General features: G+C 39.7%; 1 protein-coding gene across 1 annotated transcript; it reads left to right on the top strand.

Annotated features, from left to right (window-relative positions):
- The first annotated feature begins 6,533 nt into the window (after positions 1–6,533).
- On the top strand, positions 6,534–20,808 carry CUNH3orf33 (chromosome unknown C3orf33 homolog). Its single transcript, XM_051198669.1, has 5 exons — positions 6,534–6,761; positions 7,906–7,965; positions 10,250–10,397; positions 16,740–16,900; positions 20,193–20,808. Exons 1-5 carry the CDS (start codon positions 6,549–6,551, stop codon positions 20,436–20,438), a joined length of 828 nt encoding a protein of 275 aa, XP_051054626.1. The 5' UTR covers positions 6,534–6,548; the 3' UTR covers positions 20,439–20,808.
- Positions 20,809–22,314: the final 1,506 nt, after the last annotated feature.

Genomic DNA, 22,314 nt, shown 5'->3' with positions numbered 1-22,314 from the left:
TGTGCCTTTGACAAATTAAGTCACTCTGTAAGAGATCTTTTTTCTTTTCTCTTTGTTTTTTCTGAGACAGGGTTTCTCTGTAGCTATAGAGCCAGTCCTGGAACTAACTCTGTAGTCCTGGAACTAGCTCTGTAGACCAGGCTGGCCTTGAACTCACAGAGATCTGCCTGGCTCTGTCTCCCAAGTGCTGGGATTAAAGGCATGCACTACCACCACCACCACCACCCAGTGGAAAATTATTTCTTAATCTTAACTAAGCCCTTTTTTCTTCCTTTTGATTTGGTTTTTGTCTTGTTTGTTTGTTTTCAATACAAGGTTTCCCTGTGTGCCACCACCATAGGGCCTTAACTATATTCATGGAAATATTCTCATAATTACTTATGCCAAATCAAGGATGGTATTTCTGTTACTTTTTCTTTTTTTTTTTTTAAGATTTATTTATTTATGTATACAGTGTTCTGCTTGCATATTTGCCTGCATCCTGGAAGATGGACCAGATCTCATTATAGATGGTTGTGAGCCACCACGTGGTTCCTGGGAATTGAACTCAGGACCTCTGGAAGTGTAATCAGTGCTCTTAACCTCTGAGCCATCTTTCCAGTCCCCAGGTATTTCTGTTTCTTAAAACACATAATTTTTTGGGGAACTCATTTTACAGCTTCGTGGCTACCAAAGAAGTATTATTACTATTGGATCAAGTCCACCGTATCTGTGCAAAATTGCAAATATGAACTAAATGTGGTCACTTTTTTGTTTGGTTTGGTTTTTGTTGTCAAGGCACAGTTTCTTTGTGTAGTCTTGGCTGTCCTGGAACTCTCTTTGTAGACATGATTGGCCTCAAACTTACAAGAGATCTACTGGCCTCTATGTTTCAAATGCTGGGATTAAAGGCATGTGTCATCACACTGCCCAGCCTAAATTAATAACTTTTTTGTTTGTTTGTTTGTTTTGTTAACTTTTGATGAGAAAAGACAAAGGAGTTGCCCTCTACCCTAAACTATAACCCTAGCCCTTAGTTTTTTTTTTTTGAAATAGTGTCTTGCTATGTAGCCCAGGATGGCCTCAAATTTGCCTTAGTCCTTCTGCTTTGACCTTCCAAGTACTGAGATCACAGGCATGTGCCACTACATACTATAAAAGAGAGTAGCAGACAAGAAATAAACAGGAATGGTAGCTGTTAAAGGCCTTGCTGGGCAGAGGTTGCAGTCTATCATGGGCTGGCAGCTTTCTCCAAAGCTTGGCAACAGGACACCCTATCCTCACCCCCGGAGAGACCTCCTGCTCTCTATCTGCCTTATCTGGAGAATGTTCCTGGGTCAGGAAGACTGACATTATATTAAAGTTGTCTCTATGCCTGGATGCCTGATTTATTTTTAGCATGACCCTTGACACAGTTCCCTGCGAGAAGCCTTTCCCCTGCTGCATATATGGTAACTAAGACTAGTTAGTATATGACCTAGCTGTCATATACAAAGCTTCATGATTGAAGTGTGTCACTTAATGCAAATTAAGGTTTGTCCTCAGGCTCCCAATCCTATATATTCCCTGTACTCTGGAATAACGTTGAGCTGATTCACTGAAGTCATCTGCCAGAGTGTTGTGTTGTCTCCATCATACTCAAAGCCATCAGAACCATGTCCCTTGCTTCTGCTCCCTCCTCCCTTGTGGACCAGTGCACCAACAATCTGGAGGAAGAAACAGAATCACAGGAAGCATTAGAAAAGGAAAAGAAGATCTGTAGAGATGGCTCAGTGGTTAAGAGCACTGGCTGCTCTACTAGGGGACCCAGGTTCAATTCCTAGCACCTATATGGCAGCTCACAACTGTGGGTAACTCCAGTTTCAGCAGATCTGACACCTTCACACAGACATACATGCAGGTAAAACATGAATGCACATGAAATAAAAAATAAATAAATTTAAAAAAAAAAAAAAAGAAAAAAATGGAGTCCAGAAATTGTGAAAATGAATTGTAAGGAGTTTGTTACCTCTACGAAGCAAGTATGAGTGGCATTAGGGACTTGTTCCCAAACAAATGTTATTCTAAGTAGTTGAAACTCAACATTGTCTTAAATTTAGTGAGTAAGGAACTTGAGAGATGGCTTAGTGGTTAAGAACACTAAGTTCTCACAGAGGTCCTGAGTTCAATTCCTAGCAACCACATGGTGACTCACAACCATCTGTAATGAGATGTGTTGCCCTCTTACTGGCCTGCAGGGACACATGCAGGCAGAACACTGTATATATATTAAATAAATAAACCTTTAAAAAAAAAATGAATGAGTCAGGGAAATGAAAGCATAGGAGAAAGGGAGAGTTTGCAGGGTAAACTTTTAGAGACAGAAGAATAAAAAATGTATATTTTTTAATATTTTACTTTTAAGATTATTGTTTTATATATATTAGTGTTCTGCGTCCACTGTACAATACCAGCATGCCTGGTACCCAGGGAAGCTAAAAGAGATACTGGATCTTTTTGGACTGGAGTAACAGAGAGGTGTGAGCTGCCACATTGGTTTTGGGACTTGAACCCAGGTCCTTTATAAGAGGATTGGCAAGTGCTGTTAACCACGAAGTCAAATCTCCAGCCACAAAAAGATAGTATATTTTAATATTTATTATTGTTAAAAATGACCAACTTGATTATTGTCACTTATGAAAACAGGAATTAAAAGTTGTTAATTCTTTATGGTTAGTATCAAAGTGAGTTTGGTACTTGCCTTTCAGTCTTGAGTTGAGCAACAGCCCTCTCTGATGGGTCTTCCTTTTTTTCAGATATCTGTCTTTTGCCTATATTCTTCATTACAAGTATATAGATTTCTTGTAAAATGTAATCAGAAAATAAAAACTTCTTTCCTTAGGACAAATGGTATCTCCTAAGTGCAGAAATTATTCTTCTCCACTACCTAAGCTGCATATTCCAGTAAACCCTGTCCATCATAATTCTGCCCACCACCTGCAGTGAGACTCCCAGGTTGAAGAAGTGCATGCACTTAAACTGAAGAAAATGACCTATGGGTGTTTCTCCTGTAAAATTAGCAGTGGGTGCTGGAGAAAGGTGGCTCAGCAGTTAAGAGTACTGACTGCTGTTCCAGAAGACTCTAGTTCAATCTCATCAGCTCTCTTTTGGCTACTGTATGTACTCCGTGCACATTCATATGCTCAAATGAACACCAGTACACATAAAAAAATAAAAATTAACAACTTCCAATCACTGCCTTGGCCCAGCACTGCAAAAGATTAAATAGAAGAAAACAAAGAGAGGTTCTTCCTTGGAGCACTACGGCTGTCACTGTGGTCATCATTCAGGTTCCTGAAGCATTAATCATGGCAACCAAAACTTAGTACTTGATTCAAGATACATTCAAATAGCCTCATATAAATTAATCAAGAGGAGCCATGATTTTAAAAGGTAGGTGTTTGGTAATTCCTGTCTTACACACACACACACACACACACACACACACACACACACAAACAAGAAGGTAAGTGACTTTTTTTTCCCTAATTTTTCAAGACGGGGTTTATCTGTGTAGCCCTTGCTGTTCTGGAACTTGCTTCGTAGAGCAGGCTGGTCTCAAATGCACACCTAGATCTGCCTACCTCTGCCTCTGGAATGTTGGTACTGAAGGTGTGCATTACCATGCCTGGTGGTAAGTAAGTAATTTTTGTAAGGACAGACTGCTGGTAGAGTCAGTCCAGCTACGGTCCCCACTGTGAAACTACTGAGCTGCTGATGTTGCTTTCTGATTATCACTCACCTGTCCCACATCGTAGTCCCTTTACACCATCTAAATTAGCTCCTCAACAATGACAAGCTTCATAGTGCATTTCTCATTCTTGGACACGTGTACCAATCCATTATACTTTGGTTCATAACCTTATCCTGCAGTTAAAATGGTCCCTTAAAAGTGAACTCCCACCTCTCATGTGCCAAGATTCCAGGTACCCATACCTGATTTATATGGTGCTGGAGGATGAATCCAGCACTTTGGGAATGATTGTGCAAGCATCTATTCTACCAACTGAGCTATCTCCCTAGCCTCAAGAATGAATTTTAAATCAAATATTTAGCAAGGATGAATTCTAACTAGATGAGACATCATCCTTTGAACTGGGAAAGTATGAGAACACTTCATAAAATGTTAATGGGGAGAAAGGGTCAAAATTGGGAGCTGAAGTAGTTAAGAACACAGTGCATTTGTAGAGAGCCGGAAATTAGTTCCCATACCTCTATCATGGCTGCCTGTAACTCTAGCTCTAGTGGAATCCCTGATCTCCACCTGCTGTAAGGCACATATCTGCACAGAGAGGATGATTTAAAATTTTTACAAGTAGTTTTAAAGGTGAAATTTTGTTTCGATGTAAGTGAATTGAAAGTAAAGAATTGGGGATTTGTGCTTGAGTGGTAGGGATCCTGGGACAGATCCCTAACACAAAGGAAGGGAGGAGCGAGAGGAAGCAAGATTTGACTAAAAAGGCACAGCTTGAGGAAGGAATAGAGAACAGGGATTCCCCTGGAAATCGAAGCTAATGAGAATGGTTAGTACAGTACTTTTGAGATGTGATTCACCAACTTTGTTTCTAACTTGCCAAGCAGTCCTTGGAACTCAAGAGGGACTTAACCATGATGACTTGGTCCTGTAGATAAAAAGGCATAAGTAGATACTTCTAATCTCTAGAGGACTATTTTACTGTTGTCCATTCACAACGATACAGGATAATAGCTTCCTTAGAACTGTTTGTCAGTTCTTTTTGGTGCTTTGACATATGTACCCGTGTATACACATCATCTAAGCAAGTAACACAGACTTCACAAGTGAGTTTGATATGCCAATGTCATTTATAAAAACAGGAAAGGCTGATTCTCACACATTGTATATTTGATTTTTGTAAGGTAAGTTTATTAGACTTTTTCATTTTTATAGTTTATATTTTTGTAGTGCTACGTGTTGTAATTTTAGAAAAGCAGTGGGAGAGAGAAGGATGCTAGGGGACAGGGTTCAAGCAGAGGTTTTTTTGTTTGTTTTTTTAGGGAAAGGGATTATAAAGGGGGAAGGGAAGGGGAAAGACTGGCCTCCATGGGCAGGAACAAGAGAGTCAGAGAGGGATAGAAACAGAGGAGGATGGGAGGTAGGCAGGGCCCTTTTAAAAGGGAACGCAGTGCAGTGAATAGGCACAGGTGGTGCTCTCTTAATGGCTGCAGCCAAGGGCATACATATTCTGTCAGGACCCAAAGGGCAGGCCAGTACAGATGCCTGAATACTAACACTAGGGATCCACCCCAGGGCTTTAAGAAAATTCTACTGTAACATTTTAAACATTTAAGTAGAGATGATAATATAGAGAACCCATGCCGCGTTAAACAACAGTAATAAGATTTCCAATACTTCTAACACCAACTGTAGAGTTTGGGGGTTGCCAGGAAACTTTCAGGTGTGGTAATTTGCCTAAAAACAAGCAAACAAAATGGCCACCCATGAAGTCATGAGCAACACTGACTCCTCAGCGACCATGTGTGAGAAAGCACGGAGCAGTGCAACCAGGAAAGTGCCCCCACACCTGTGTGCAGGGTTCTTGTTGCACACTAGCAGATCTTGTCCTTCTGGAAGTTAAGATGATACCGAGACTCAGAGCCTCCACCTCAGGGGGCTGTTAGACGAATTTCTTAGTGGCTCAAAAGTTCCAGGGTAATTTTATCAGATAAGCTATTTTAGAAATTACCAGGTGCAAAGGGAAAGGCCAGGTCTATTTTTGGGCCAAAGTTAAATTTATTGCCACAAGTTTCGGCTTAACGAATAGGTATATCTTCATCTCTCTTTCCTTTATTAATTTTGGCATTAAAATATTTAGGAAGCCAGGCACCGTGAAACACACCAGTAACCTCTGCTACACAGACCATTTCAAAGGAAGCAGTAGAGCATTCAGAGTAGAAGGTCCGGGGTTTGCTTTCCAGCCCCATAAAATATGGAAGCTAGATCTCCGAGTCCTGCCTGGTCTGCAGAGCTAGTTCCAGGACAGGCAGGGCTACAGAGAAAAACCCTCTCAAAAACAAAATAATAATAATAATATAGAAAAAGCAGCAAGAATAAAATGGTCGTGTATATTCATCCAGATTTCCTAGTTCTTAATATTCTGCCCTAGCTTTGTTGTTTGTTGTGAGTCAGTGTTGTGTTGCCCTGGCTGGCGTGGTAGCATTGTAGCACACTCTTCATGTACACCGGGTGCGGGCGCCCTGGAGGGGAAGGGCGGGGAAGGGAGGGGACCGTGGGACGCGCAGCGCCCTCTGCCGCCGGCGGGGAGGGGAACCACCACGCTCGCTGGACGAAGGAACATGGCGCGGCCGCCGGCAAGCCTCGGGTCGCCGGCACCCGACCCGGACCGAGAAGAGGCCAACGTGGTGACGCGTGTGTCGCAGTGGGCGGACAACCACCTGCGCCTTGTCCAGGTGCCTTGTCCATGGCCCGGCGGGGTGGGCTAGCCTGAGCCGGTGTTCGCGGCCGCCCAGAGGAGGACCGGCGGGGACAGAATGTCAGGCCGGCCACAGGAATGGCCAGGGAGGCGACATCACATCTTTACCGCCCTGGTGGCGGAGGCCAGGCCTGCTTTCTTCCTGCGAGGCTGGCACGGGACTGGGGACACCACACGAGTGGTCCAGTGGTAGCACCCGGTTCAGAACCGCAGGCAGGTGACCCTGGAAGAGCAGGGAAGCCAAGTAGGCCTTCACAGAGCTTCTTTTCCAGGACTGGGATTCGAACTAATGTAAGCATTCTGGTGTTTACTACTGAACTATAGTCCCCAGTCCTGTTTTGTTTTTTAAGCAAAACGAGAGAAATTCAACTAAAGAAGAGATACTTAGACGACCAATGTAATACCAGAGAAAGCACTGCCATTAAGGTCTTGGTGGTGATGTGGACAAAGAAGCAGCTGCCCCTGGGTCGATGGTGGTGATGGCTCCTGACATGGAGGAGTCGCAGTAAATAACTTACTAGGAAAAGCTGTAGAGCTCTTGGACATACAGATGCGGAAACTGGATAGTCGTTAGACTTCAAAGTATAGTTGCAGGTAGAGGCAACTGGACATAGTTTAGTGTGCAAGGGAAATCGGAACTGGACATACAGCTGAGAGTGAGCTACATAAACGTGGCAGAGTGGGTAAAGCCCTGGCCTTGCCGACATCTTGGAACACCTGCAGAAAGCTACAGAAGAAGCTGTAGAAGTGAGGCCTGGGGGATTTCTCCGGGAGTGGAGGGGGCAGAAGCAAAGGCCGACAGAGCATTGGGAAAGACAGGCAACTAGAAGCTAGTAGGGGGATGAATTTGGAAGGAACAACAACTTCTGCTGAGAATTTGTGGAAGTTGAGCTTTGCAAATGCTTTCCAGCTACGCAGCATGAAGTCTAAGGCCGTGCCTGCCTGCTGACATGTCATTGTAGTCCCATCCTTAGAGTAGTCTAGTACCTGCCATTTTGTATCAGTAAGTGCCAAATAAATAAGTGTATTATTATCAACTATGTTGTTGTTCAATCATTTACATACACATTTACCCAGTATACTTGACATGGGGCTGTATTTTAAGGTTGTCTACCAAGTACATAATCTACCATGGATGTTACGCCAGGGATGCATTCAAGGAATTCATAGCCAAGGTAAAGTCATTCACACTCAAATTCCTGTGCATGCTAGATTGCTAAGGAAGAACTAGGAGGGAATACTGTAGGAGTAAAAAGACAGGACGTTGCAAATGGGGGCACAGCAAAGTGTTTGTAGGAACTGGGTCACCAGCTGAGGCATCTGCATTACTTGAACTGCTAGTGATCATGAGGACAGGTGGTTCGCTCTTTTAAGTCAGTGCATTCACTGTTGTAAATGATAATTAATGAATTAATCACTAATTCTCTTTCTGCAGAACATCAGCACTGGGATGGCCATAGCTGGAATAATGTTACTAATAAGAAGTGTTCGACTGGTGAGTCCAAAATGTCGGGGGCACCAGACAATTGCTTTAATTATATTCATTACTGAAAGGCTTTAAATTGTATTTTAGATAATACACATATTTTAAGATCTTGGTTAAGATTTAGAGCAGTGAATATATTTTAGAGTCAAAAATTGTGTAGAATTTTATAGTTGTTTAATTCTACAGACTATTTGTGTAATCATATTTTTAGAGTTAAAAAAATTAATGTCATAAAGGATTTAGTATGTTAAAATAGTATAGTCACTATACTTGCATTTCAGATGCTGGGGAATATCTCAAGTGTTTTGGTTTATTGTTTGGATATATTATATATTGCTTATAAGAGACCTTAACATTTGGATAGCATTCTGATTAGTTTAGTTTTTTTCCTGACTTGTGTTGTACCAGTAAGCTAACTGCTAAAACCTGAGCCTACATGTACAGAATGAATTGTAGTAAAGAAAAGCAAGCAAGTTAATAACTATAAATTTTATTTATGCATTTATGCCAGCAAGTCCTAAATTGCTGTTACCTCTAGTCACATGATTACGACCCCATGAGTTGTTTCAGCTGTTCCACAGACCATAACTTTTCAGTACACAGATCTTAATTTTCTGTAAACAAAGTAGGATTTAGTTGGGTCTCATGACTCACACCTGTCTTCCTAGCAGCTTGGGAAGCTGAGGCAGGATTGCTACAAGGTCATAGCCAGCCTGGACTGCTGGTGAGTTACAGGTCTGCCTTGTCTTGGCTAGAGAGGGAAATTCGTCTCAAAACAAAAGCAAAACGAAACAAACTAGGAGTTGTCTAGTATCATTGTTTGGGTAGGGAGTTGTTGGAACTGATAAAGAACAGTTTCAGGCAAAACTGTTTCTTGGATGCTTTGCAAATAAACTACTATATTTAGATAAAAAAAAAATAGGCTGTTTTTTAATCATTGCACCTAAATGGTCAGAATATGGAGTCATCTATTTAATTTGAAAGGTTACAACTTTCCAGTTTAATCTGGAATGGTTTCTTAGGTAGCATAGAGCGACAAAAATCTCAATAATGCTGGTTATCACTTATGGCTCTCACTTTGATTAATACCTGAAAACAAACTTACATAAATTCTTCATGTATGCCAACACAAACAAAAAGCCCAGAGTGTACTGGGCAGTGGTGGCATACACCTTTAATCCCAGCACTCTGGAGGCAGAGGCAGGCCTGGTCTACATAGTGAGTTCCAGGACAGCCAGGGTTACAGAAAAATCCTGTCTCAAGTAAATAAATACTAAATAAATAAACAAACAACAACAACAACAACAAACTCAACCCAGAGTGGTCTTTCTGAATCCAAGTTAAAAGTAAGTTCTGGGGCTTTGAGATGGCTCAGTAGTTAAACGCTCTTGTGCAAGCCTTGGAGATCTGAATTTGATCCCCAGAAACCATGTGAAGGTGGAAAGAGAGAACATACAAAATTTTCCTCTGATATCCATGTATACAGTGTCATATACATACACACATACACATACATACATGCACACATACACATACACACACACACACACAGAATAGAAAATTTAAAAATTAAGTCCTGGTTAAATAATATCTGGGAAATTTCCCCAGCATTTAGATGAAGTTCTTTCTCTTACAGAGCAAATATGCCATAGCATCAATTATTCTTTCCTAGTATTAGAAAGATGTACAGTGTTATGTAAGGTTCTGAGCTAGCCATGGTGATAACCCTGGGAACCAAGTAGATAAGTAGATGTTGGCAGTAGAAGTGAATTTCTAATGTTGGCCTACCCACTTCTTTTCTTTTTAAAGGTTTGCCTAAATGATATTTATATTAAAAAAAAAATTAAAAGCCTTGCCAGTTAGGAAATGAATAGGTAATAAGCTTTAACTCTCCATAAACATTTTCAAGTTATTTAATATAATTAATATAATATATATTAATTAATATATGATAAATATTAATATATATTTAATATATATTAAATAACTTGAAAATGTTTATGTGTTCCAGATGCCAGAAGAGGGTGTCAGTTCTCTGAAACTGACTGCTGGCAACCGAACCCATATCCACAGCAAGGGTATCAAGTACCTGTAACTGCTGAGCTATCTCTCCAGACTCTATATAAACACTTTTAATTAAATATTAAAGTGTTAATGGGAAAATTTTTATTAAATATTGAAGTGTTAAAGTTAATACTTTCAATGACTATGTCTTCTTGCTAAGTGCTTAGATATCGTTACAATTTGTTTTCATTTAAGTGAAAATTAAACGTTTTTCTTTGTAAATCAACAGACATCAAAATTTACAACATCTTCAGATATTCCAGTAGAGTTTATAAGAAAGAAAATTAAACTACGTGGCCGATTACACAGGATAACTGAGAGTGGTCTAGAAATTGAACACATTCCTATTACTTTACCTTTTATATCTTCATGGAAAAGTAAGTAAGATGCAAGAATTGGAAAATTAGATAACTATTGTAGTCATTATTGTGGTATTTAAAAAGTAGATACCCTTTATAAAATAGCAAAAATATACTAATTTCTGATTACTTTCCATAGTCTATGAAAGTCTGAACCATGACCTTATTTTCAAGAGATTATAAAGTTTGGCTCTAGAGTTCTTCTCTTCCTTCTCCTTTTTATTTTAGTTGACTACTCAGTCTTTCACATAGCTCTTCTGTTGCTAAACCTACAAATGATGACAATCTGTTATGGCTTAGGACCTAAGGTAACTGTACTGAATGAAACAAACATGGTCCTTCTAATACTTGTAGCTCATAGTCTTGGTGGAAGAGATACAAAGTGCATGGGAAATTTTGCTCTAATATTGATGAAGACAAGGAACAAAGTCCTAGGATAGATAACTTTTCACGTCTGGTGGGGCTAAGGAAATCTACACATATACAGAAGGTCTCATTGAGGGGTTGTTATATATATACTCAGATCTGAATATTTGAGTGGGCTATCCAGGAACAACATAGGTATGAATGATGGTCTATATGAAGGCTCCTGTAGTTGAGACAGGAAAGAAACATTGAGAGGACCAACGGAGAGTAGAGGAGTATTAGGAGTCACATAGTTTGTCTACTATTATTAGTTATCTCTGCTTCATAGCAAAGGTGCCCCCCCCCACTTTCTCCTCTGGATCTTCCCTCAGACAGCTTAAATTCATTCTTTGGAATCTAGCTCAATTGCTGCTTTTTTGGGAAACTTTCTTAACCCTCCTGTGAATAATTAACCCCATAGGTGTTTAAATGCACTGCTGTTGTAGTATTTATTGTTGTTCTGCCCTGCTTTCTAGAATTTGCTGTCCATCTTCCAAGGCTATAAGCTGCTTATTTCCCTTTTCACTTCCTGTGCATATTATATATTCATATTTTTATCTTTTCTACTAACATATAAGCTCCTGATAGACATGAACAGTTACCCAAAAACATGATGCTTACTGTCTATAGAAACTGACTAGTTGATACAGTTTGGATAGAATGAATTGACGTAGTTGTTGTTGTTATTGTTTGTTTGTTTTTGGTTTTTGTGTGTTTTGTTTTATAAGCTCTCTCCCTATCCAGTGAAGCCACTAGAACATAACTAGAAAGTTTATATTTTCAGAAGTAAAGAACAAAACAAAACAAAAACTTCTACTTAAAAATGTCTTAGGAAAGAGAAAGTCACTTCCCAATTTTCAAGGATGTAATGATACACTAGAACATAATCTTTTTTTATCTGAAGGGAGTTATTAAGTCAGTGTGCCTGGTGCTGGGGGTATAGCATAGTCAACGAGTACCTGCTTAGTGAGTTCAAGGCCCTGGATTTCATTCCTAGCATTCTCAAAACAAGAAAAGACTGCCACCCATGTTTCTTTCACTGCTTTTACTATCTGGTCGATAAAATACAACCAGACCTTTGTTTTTTCTATCTGAAGGACTAATATCTAGATCCTAAAAATTGAGGGCATTCTTTATGCAAAAAAGTTTGGTCTAAATGACAGTTGTGTTAGATAACTGTTCTATTGCTGTGAGGAGACACTATGATCAAGGCAAGTTATGAAAGGAAGTATTCAATTGGGGCTGGCTTACAGTTTCAGAGCATTAGTCCATTATCACCATGGTGTGCCATGTGGCAGCAGGAAGGCATGGTGCTAGAGCAGTTGTTGAGAGTTCATATCTGACTCTTAAGTTGTAGGCAGAGAGAGAGACAAGGCTGGACCTGGCATGGGCTTTTAAAACCTCAAAGCCTATCCCCAGTGACATACCTCCTCAAAGGCCACACTTACTCTGACAATGCCTCTCCCAAACAGTACCCTTAACTGGGAACCAAGCATTCAAACATATGAGACTATGGGGACTATTCTGCTTCAAATCACCACAGTCATAGTTGAGGATGCCTGTGTAGTGGGACTTAATAATATGGAGAACTACATTTTGTTTCTAGTTCTGGTCCATGGTACTTATCAATATCAAAAAGGAGCATAAATTTCCAAGACTCCTTCCTCATGACTTCTATGACACCCCTTCATGATCTTTGAAATATATAGATGAGAAGGTATAAGCATATCCATGCATGTGCATGCGCAAATTCAAAAAATTATGAAATGTCTCGACATGGTAGTGCACACCTTTAATCCCAGCACTCTGGAGGCAGAAGCAGGCGGATCTCTGAGAGTTTAAGGCCAGCCTCGGGCACTGATTCCAGCTCTGGCTAGAGCTACACAGAGAAACCCTGTCCCAAAAACAACAACAAAATTATCAAGTGAAATATTTAAAACACTTTACATTTTCAGCAGTGATTTAGTGAATGTCTGTTCTTTGGCTACAGTCTTATTACATATAGTGACCACTGAAATAGGCATATGTCTGTAATAGTCACAGAACTTGCAATAGTTGCAAAGACATTATCTAAATCTTTTTTTTTTTTACTTCTGATGCTAAAACATTAATATTTTTGAGAAATATATATACTCCTAGGTGTTCCTTTTGTCTTAAGATGTTGTCTGTTGCCATGAATTTCCTTGAAGTATTAGAACTATTATGTTGAAACACAGCTATTGTGATCTTTATTTTATAATGCAGATATTGTAACTTATTATGTACTAACATAGCTATCACACCTATTGTGTTATAACACAGCTATGACAGCTATGCCACCTGTCATGATTATTATGCTATGACATGGATATCGTTATGTTATCATGGCTATGTTCTGGATAATTTCATGTCATCTTGACCCAAGCTAGTTATCTGAAAGGAGGGAACCTCAACTGAGAAAATGCCTCTATAAGATTGGACTGGAGTGAATTTTCATAGTGATTGATGGAGGCGGGCCCAGCCCATTGTGGGTTCTATAAGAAAGCAGGCTGAGCATGGCATGGGGAAAAAGCCAATAAGTACAGAAAGCACACAGGTATATGCTGTTATGTCATGCCACAGCTATCACACCTATTATGTCATACCAGCTATTATGACTATTATGTCAGAACATGGTTATTATGACTATTAGGTTATGACATGGATATTGTAACTTTATGTCACAACACAGCTATCATGACTCTCATGTCATAATAGGGCTATTACAACTATTATAACACAGCTATATACTATTATTTTATAATATAACTATTATATCTATTATAACATAGCTATTAGAACTATTGTAGCAATTAAGATTGTTCACAGATATCAGTATGTCTATCATATGCTTTCCAAAATCCTTAAAAATATATATTTATCCTGGGTACAATGACACAGGTGTTTAATTCCAGCATTCAGAAGTCAGAGTGAGGTGGATCTCTGTGAGTTTGAGACCAACTTCATCTACATATTAAGTTTTGAGCCAGCCAGGGCTACATAGGGTGATGCAATTTCAAAACAAACAAATGATATAGAGCTTAGTGACGAAACAGACTCCTTAGTGATGGCACTCACTTATCACTAAGACAGTGTCATTTTGTCATTGCCTAAAACTCAGGAACAGGTTTTAGGAAACTCAAGTCTGAAGGAAAATGTTTACTGTTATCAGCATAACCAAGTTTTAGAACGTTAAAACAAAACCAAACTCATTGCCAGGTGTAGTGAGTGGCACATGCCTTTAATCTCAGCACGCAGGAGGCAGAAGCAGGAGGATCTCTAGGTGTGAGGCCAGCCTAGTGTACACAGAGTGGCCTAGAGTGGCAAAAGCTACACAAAGAGATCTTGTTTAAAAATGTTTTTAAGGGGCTGGAATGACTCAGAAGGTAAGAACAGTGACAGCATCTCCAGAGGCCCTAAATTCCCATCACCCACATGGAAGCTAACAACTGTCTGTAACTCCAAGATCTGACAACCTCACACAAGACATACATGCAAGCAGAACACTAATGCACATAAAATAAAACAATTATTTTTTAAACGTTTTAAAATTGCTCTTTAAATTTTGTGTGTGCATGTGTTGTGTGTGTGTGTGTGATGTGTGTGAATATGACTGTGAACAATCATGTACCACAGCAGACATGTAGAAGTCAGAAGACAACTTTCAAGAGTTGGTTTTCTGTTTTCTTTTTTTTTCTCCTCCTCCTCCCTTTTTTGGGGTGGCACACATGTTATGAGCAGGGTTTCTCTGTGTAGCTTTGGAGCCTGTCCTGGAACTTGCTCTGCAGATCAGGATGGACTCAAATTCTTAAAGATCTCCATCCCTCTGCCTCCCAAATGCTGGGATTAAAGGCATACCACCACTGACTGGTTCTCTCTTTTCACTGTGATTCTGGAAATAGAACTCAGGTTGTCAGACTCAAGGCAAGCACTTTTACTTGCTTCCTTGGTTGCTTTAGGTTGCTCTATATTTTTGAGAAAAAAATACCTTAGCAAAGAAGCTTAAAGGAGAAAGTTTTGTTTTGGTTTATAGTTCCAATGGGATACAGTTCATCATGATGGGGGAGGCATGACACAGCTGGTCACACTGCATCACCTATGAAATAGCAAAGAGAAATTGGAAAATGAGACCCAGCTTTAAAACCTTAAGACCCAGGTGGTCTTGGTAGCTCACACCTTTAATCCCAGCACTCAGCAGCCGAAGCAGGTGGATCTCTGTGAGTTTGAGGCCAGCCTGGTCTACTTATTGAGTTCCAGGACAGCCAGGACTACATAGAGAGAAGAGACGCTGTCTCAAACAAACAAGCATTCCTCAAGGCTCATTCCTAGTTCCACACCCTTCAAAGGGTTCCACAGCTGTCACCAAGTCTTCAAACACATGAGCCTATGGGAGACATTTCCCATTCAAACCACAGCATTCCATCATTGGCTTGTGACTATTCCATGATGCCATGCTTTTTAATAGTTCCAACATTGTTTGGGAATTCAAAGTCTAAAGTCTTTCCTAAGACTTAAGTCATCTCTTAAATGTGACCTGTAAAATTTAAAAACAAATTACAAGCTGGACCTGGTAGCACATGTCTTTAAAGTCGGCACTCTGGAGGCAAAAACAGGTTTGTGTGGTGGTTTCAATAAAAATGGTCCCCATAGGTCTATAGGGTTAGATACTATTAGGAGGTGTGGTCTTGTTGAAACAGGAGTGGCTTGGTTGGAAGAAGTGTGTCACTAGCATGCTGGCTTTGGGGTCTCAGTGTGCCTCAGTTCTCTTCCCGCTGCCTGCTGACCCAGTAGAACTCTCAACTAACTCTCCAGCACTGTGTCTGCCTGTGAGCCACCATGCTCCCGACATGACAGTAATGAACTAAACCTCTGACACTGTAAGACAGCCCCAATTAAATGTTTTCCTTTATTGGAGTTTCCATGGAGGCCAGGTGATAGTGGCTCTCCTATTTAATCCCAGCAATCTGAAGGCAAAGGCAGGTGGATCTCTGTGAGTTTAGAGCCAGCATGGTCTACAGAGTGAGTTCTATAGTTCTATCCAGGGCAGCCAGGACTGTTTCACAGAGAAATCTTGTCTCAGGAGACACACACACACACACACACACACACACACACACACAGAGAGAGAGAGAGAGAGAGAGAGAGAGAGAGAGAGAGAGAGAGAGAGAGAGAGCTGCCTTGGTTATGGTGTCTCTTCACAGCAATATAACCCTAAGATTTTTTATTTTTCTCTTTCTTGGTTTTAAAACAGAACGTCCTGGCTGGTCCTGAACTCACTGAGATCCACATGGCTCTGCTTCCTGAGTGTTGGGATAAAAGGCTATCACATCTGGGTTGTACTTGTATTATTTTAAAAGAAAATTTAATGAAACTATGTTATGAGTAAGGTTGCTATGTTAAGGTTAAAACCCTTCTTTTTATTTAGACAAAGAAGAGGAGATGATGGGAGATGTCATTCTGTAAATATGTTTCTCATACTGGTTAATGAATAAAGCACTGTTGGCCAATAGGAAAGTAAAATAGACAGGACTAGGAGACAAGAAGATTCTAGGAAGTGGTAAGGAGGAGTCAGCATGTAGAGACTGGAGAGAACAGAGGTCCAGGCCCACTCTCTGGTAAGATGAGACCACGTGGAAATACTTAGATTAATAGAAATGGGTTAATATTTAAGACAGAGCTAGCTGATAAGAAACTAGTAACAGGCCAATAGAACTATATCTAATACAGCATCTCTGTATGTTATTTGGGGTAGGCATGGCGGAAGGACCAGACTGACCGGCAGGGAAAACTACTCGTAACAAAACTAAGTGGTCCTAAATTTAGAGTTTGGGTATTTATTATAAATAATGTGTGTTAGGGGCTTGGAGGCAAATGTCTTTGGACTTTGCTTTGTGGTCTGCCTTGAAGCTAAACTGCTTTTGTACATTTCTTTCTTAGAAGAGCCATGTGGCGTTTTGCTGGTTAAGCTGGCTGGAGTAGAACTCACTGAAACCGGTAAGGCCTGGTTACAAAAAGAGCTGAAACCTTCCCAGCTGCTCTGGTTCCAGCTTCTTGGAAAGGAGAATTCAGCACTCTTTTGCTACCTTTTAATGAACAAGGTAAATGAAGAAATAACTGACCATGTTTTATTCTTAACATAAGTAAACACTTATTTAATTAGCATTTTGAATATATAATAAGCTCTTCAAGCTGCTAGTCATGATTTTGTGTAAAGAATAAGGTGCTTTATTCTTTTCAAGTCAGGGTTTCTCTGTGTAGCCCTGGGTGCCCTGGAACTTGCTCTATAGACCAGGCTGTCCTTGAACTGACAGAGATCCACCTGCCTCTGCCTTCCAAGGCTGGGATTAAAGGCATGTACCACCACTGACTGGCATTATATAAATTTCATGTAAAATTTATGGATATTTATATCAGTCAAATAAAATTTCTGAAGGGACTGGAGACGTGGCTCAAACAGTTAAGAGGTCTTTCTTTAGGCAGTTGGCAACCACCTATAACTCCAGTTCCAGGTGATCCAATGCCCTCCTCTAACCTCTGAGGGCACTGCACTCATGCATGTAGAATCACACATATGCACATTATTTAAAAAATAACAAACTAAGGCATTGAGATGACTGGAGAGATGACTGAGTGGCTAAGAACTCACATTGCTCTTGCAAAGGACATGAGTTCAGCTCAGTGGTAAAGACTACTACCTGGTCTTGTAGAAGACTAATGTTTGGTTCCTAGCACCAACATGGCAACTTACAAAGGTCTGTAATTGGAGTTCTGAGGATCCAATGTCCTCTTCTGGCCAGACACACATGAGGCTCATAAACATACATGCAAGCAAACATTTGTACACATAAAACAAAAATAAATGTTGAAATGAAGATATAGAAAGAAAGTTATAAAGAGAGGTAAAAACTTTGAAATTATTAATGACTTTAGCCATTGCTAAGTAAAGGACTATCCCCATACATTTACATATGTGTGAGTATATTGTATCACACTGTTAATAGAAATCATTTGGGGAATGAGGCTTAGCAACTGGGAGTTACAAAGAACAAGGATGTTTTCAGAAGATAAATGTTGCTCTGTCTGCTCCAATATCCTGTGTTCACATTCAGAAGCTGTAGAAGTAAATGCTGTGCTCCTGTTACTCTAGCATACTGAAAACCATCCTCTGGGGTTGCTGTTCTCATTTACTGGTGGGGCTCTAAAGGATGATAATTGCCTTGACTGAACTAATCATAGAAAGTCTTCTTACTGGTTCAAATGCCCACCTTCATTCCCAGTCCTTACCTTGTTTTCTAGATGAACAAATTATGCTGTGCACATAGTGAGATTCAATTATTTCTCCTGCTTGAATTCTACTAATGTGTGACATTGAAATTTAGTTGTTTCCATTTGGCTCACAGAAATGAACATATAAAATGTTTTAAACTGAGACCAATATAATAAGCTTTTCATGAACCAAAATTTATTGTTCTCAGAGAAATAATGGTTTCCTTTTTATTTTATTTCAAAGGCTTTTTTTTTTTTTTTTAAAAAAAAGATTACTTTGCTTTATAGATTCTTAGAAAATACTTCCTCATTTAAGCCTGGGATTTTGACATTTTTAGATTAATTTTACATTGTGATTTACTTTTTGAAAACATGTATGTGAACATATACATGTGAATGTGTTTATGCATTTGTCTACTTGAGATTACGTGCACATGAGACTGTGTGTGTATGTGCGTGAGTGTGTGTGTGTGTGTGTGTGTGTGTGTGAGTTTGTGTGCACTGTACATGTATGTGGGTGAGTCTGCCAGAAGAGGGCGTCGAATCTTCTGTGTTGGAGAGCACCTGGCTTGTTACATGGGTGCTAGGATGAAACTTCAATTTAAATGATGGTACAACAAGCACTTGTGTTTTTGTTTTGCTTTCTTAAGATTTTGTTTATGGGTGTGTGTCTACATCTGTGGGTGTCTACATGTGTAGTGTTCACAGAAGAGGGTGTTGGACTTCCTGGAGCTGGAGTTACAGACAGATCTGAATTGCCCTGTGTGGGTGCTTGGAGCCAAACTCCAGTCCTCTGGAGGATCAGCAAGCATTCTTAACCTGCGGAGCCATCTCTCCAGCCCTGTGATTTACTTCAGAATGAAGCCATCAATACTTGGTTTTAATTAGTTTTGTTAGATTAAAACAGTATCTGCTTTATTCCTATGATTTCCTATGGGTAGGGTCATTTATTGATTTCATTATAAGTGGAATATTCCGGAAATGAAAGTTTCAAGGTAGTCAAAGATTATGTGGAGTAGGTGTTTTTAAAATGTACATACCTAGGTTTGGAGAAATTGCTCAACAGTTAAGAGCAGTGGCTACTCGTGCAGAGGACCAGTACTCAGTGGCTTACAACTGCAACTCTAGTTCCAGGGGATCCAGTGCTCAATTCTGGCCTTTGTAGGTACTAGGAATGAAAGTGATGCACATGCATACATAAGGGTAAACACCCATACACATTTTAAAAAAGAAAAAGAAAAACAAAACAAAAAACTACCTGTCAGAGCCCCCAAAACCCTGTGACTTTTACCTTAACAATTTGATGCTGTGCTGTCTCTCGTAACTTCTTTACCTACTAGTTTATAGTTCTCTTTGTTTTGCTGTGGGCTCTCATTGTGCAAGTCCTGTGCTCTATTTTCCCTCTCCACAGCTAAAAGAGTAAATAGCACGTGTTATAGTTCACCATTTCAATACTTCTTTGGGTTAGAGATCAAGGAGGATTAGCTGACTTTGAAAAAGGCTTGCATGTATATTATATCAAAAAATAAAATCCTTTCATTTAGCAATAGCTGTTTTAGGCTCTTCAACCCCTTTGTTGTTTTGTTGGTGTTTTGATACTTATTTTTTGTGTGTGGTTCATATTTGTATACAGGTGTTGACACTTGTGTGTGCATGTATGGAGGCCAGATGTTCATGTCAGGTGTCTTGCTCTGTTATCATGCACCTTATCTTCTCTTTCTGAACCTAGAGATCACTTTCTCAGCCAGGCTAGCTGGCCAGTGAGCTCCAGGGATTCCCCTGTCTCTGCCTCCCCAGCACTGGGATTATGAATCTGAACTGCCATGCCTCAGTTTTTTTTATGGATGCCAGGTATCTCCAAGCCCCTGTTTTATGGTTGTTACTGTTTTGTTTGAGACAATGTCTCATTTTGTAGTTCAGTCTGGCCATGAGTAAGTAATCTTCCTGCCTCATTGTCATAAATGCTAGGATTACAAGCATGTGCCACCAAACTTGATCTGAAGACCTTTGTATTATATGGTTTTGTTTGTTTGCTGTTCTCTAAAATGATAAAAATTGTTGAATTTTAAGGTAAATAAGGTAAAACAATTTATTAAATAATCAGTTTCTTTCTTTTTTACTCAGGGTGGATATTTTAATATTAATCTGAATGAGGAAATTTTGAGAAGAGGCTTAGGTAAAACCGTTCTTGTTAAAGGGCTACATTATGACTCAAAAACCCACTGGAAAATCCACAGACGCTTACTTAAAGCTGAACTGACAGCCGTAAAGAAAGGAGAAGGAATATGGAAGGAAGAATCTGAAAAAGAAAGTTATTTTGGAAAAGTCAAAGATTCCTGGAGAGAAAGATGGAAAAAGAACAATTTTTAAAAAACAAACAGACCAGATTTCAACTTGATCAAAGAAAGTTATTATGACAGGTTTCAGAGGGCTTATGGGAGCTGGAAGGACCACGTGGACAACTTCTCTTTAGTTTTGAAACTCAGAGAATTTGTGAGCCGCTTACACTTTTGAAGAAAATGATGAAGCTTTCTTGAGGTCTAGAGGTCGTCTCTGAAGAGTGAAATGTATAACTATGTGACCACTTTTTGTTGAGTCAAAATGGAAATTTTCAGGTGACCAAAATTTTTGTCTACTAGTCCTTAAAAATAAAAAAAACATTGTTAACATGGGAATCAGTTTAAATGAATTATGATCAATGTAATCTACTTTCAGGAAAAATGACACACTATACAGAGGTACCTGGTAGAAGGATGTATGTATGTAGAACTAATGTTTTGGTTTCTTCTTCTCCCTTTCTTCCCCCTAGACCACACAACTACTGAGATACAGTGCCAGCCTTGTATTGCTGATGTCTCAAGAGAAAGTTTAAGTATTGACTGTTAAATTAGTTATTGTTAAGCCAGACTTAACACTTGTTTTTCATTTTCATCAACTTTATAATAAATTTTCAAGTGGTTTCTTTCTGAGGACACACTTTTTCTCCCAGCATCTTTCTAGCTCCTAGTGAGTTTGGGTCAGTGCCACAAGAGGTGTGGACAGCATTCTTGGTAATAAAGGTAGCTAACCTCTACCTGTTGTTAGATGAGAATATTACCCTTAAGACAAAGATGAGGATGGCACCACAAAGGACAGAAAGAAAGGATTTTTAGTACAACACTGAGCCTTGAACTCACCAACTCCTTGTTAAATGAGAGGGTAAACTGCCACATGGTAAAGCCAGTTTAGAGTTGGGCATGGTGGTACACAGCTCTAATCCCAGCATTCAGTATGTAGAGACTGGAGGATAAGGAATTCAAGGTTTTCCTTGGTTCATAGCATGCAAGATCAGTTTATATTAATATGAGACTTTATCTATATGAAAAAAATCTCCAAACCACTTTAATGCATGTACTAAAATCTTCCATACAATACAAGCCTCTTTTATGAAGCCAACAATATTTTGCTGTCAGAATGTGGTCCACGAGCCAGGTGGTGGTAGTGCACACCGTTATTGCCAGCACTTGGGAGGGAGGCAGAGGCAGGTGAATCTCTGTGATTTTGAGACCAGCCTGATTTACAACTGCTAGCTAGTTCCAGGACAGGCACCAAAGCAACAGAGAAACCCTGTCTGGAGGGGAAGCAAAAAGAAAAGAAAGGAAAAGAAAGAATATGGTCCAAGAATGGAGAGGAATTCTGAGTGCTTGTGAGAAAACTCCAAGAAAACAAGACAAGTTTTGTGACCTTAGGTTTTTAAACATACACATACACACACACACACACACACACACACACACACACACACACACACACACACACGTGTCCTTGGAATGTGATTTAATGACCCTCCCAGGTATACCAAATCAGAGTGAGTTTGCATCAGATTATTCATTACAGCTGGTTATTATTGTTATTTATTTATGTGCTTCTGTGGAGAAACATGTTTTTGTCACATGCAGCTTGTCCTTGTGATTGTACACTTAGGTGACTCCTCCTAACACTCAGAATAAAGTTGGCTATTGCATGAGACTTTAGTCCACCTCATTTTTTAGACCCCACTTTCCAGGTTCACACCACCAGCTAGAGTAGTGAATAGCTAACATCCTTAAAAATCAGTGTAAGGAAGGATTTTGTTGTTGTTGTTGTTGCTTAGACATAGTCTCATTACATAGTCTTTGCTGGCCTAGAAAGCACTGTGTTGACCAAGGTAGCCTTGAACTCACAGAGATTCACAGAGAAGTAATTTAATTTGGGGCTCATGATTCTA

The sequence above is a fragment of the Phodopus roborovskii genome, unplaced genomic scaffold, assembly GCF_943737965.1.
Source record: "Phodopus roborovskii unplaced genomic scaffold, PHOROB, whole genome shotgun sequence".
NCBI lineage: Eukaryota > Metazoa > Chordata > Mammalia > Rodentia > Cricetidae > Phodopus > Phodopus roborovskii.
The sequence above is the reverse complement of the archived record's forward strand: the minus strand, read 5'-3'. Positions and strand labels throughout refer to the sequence as shown.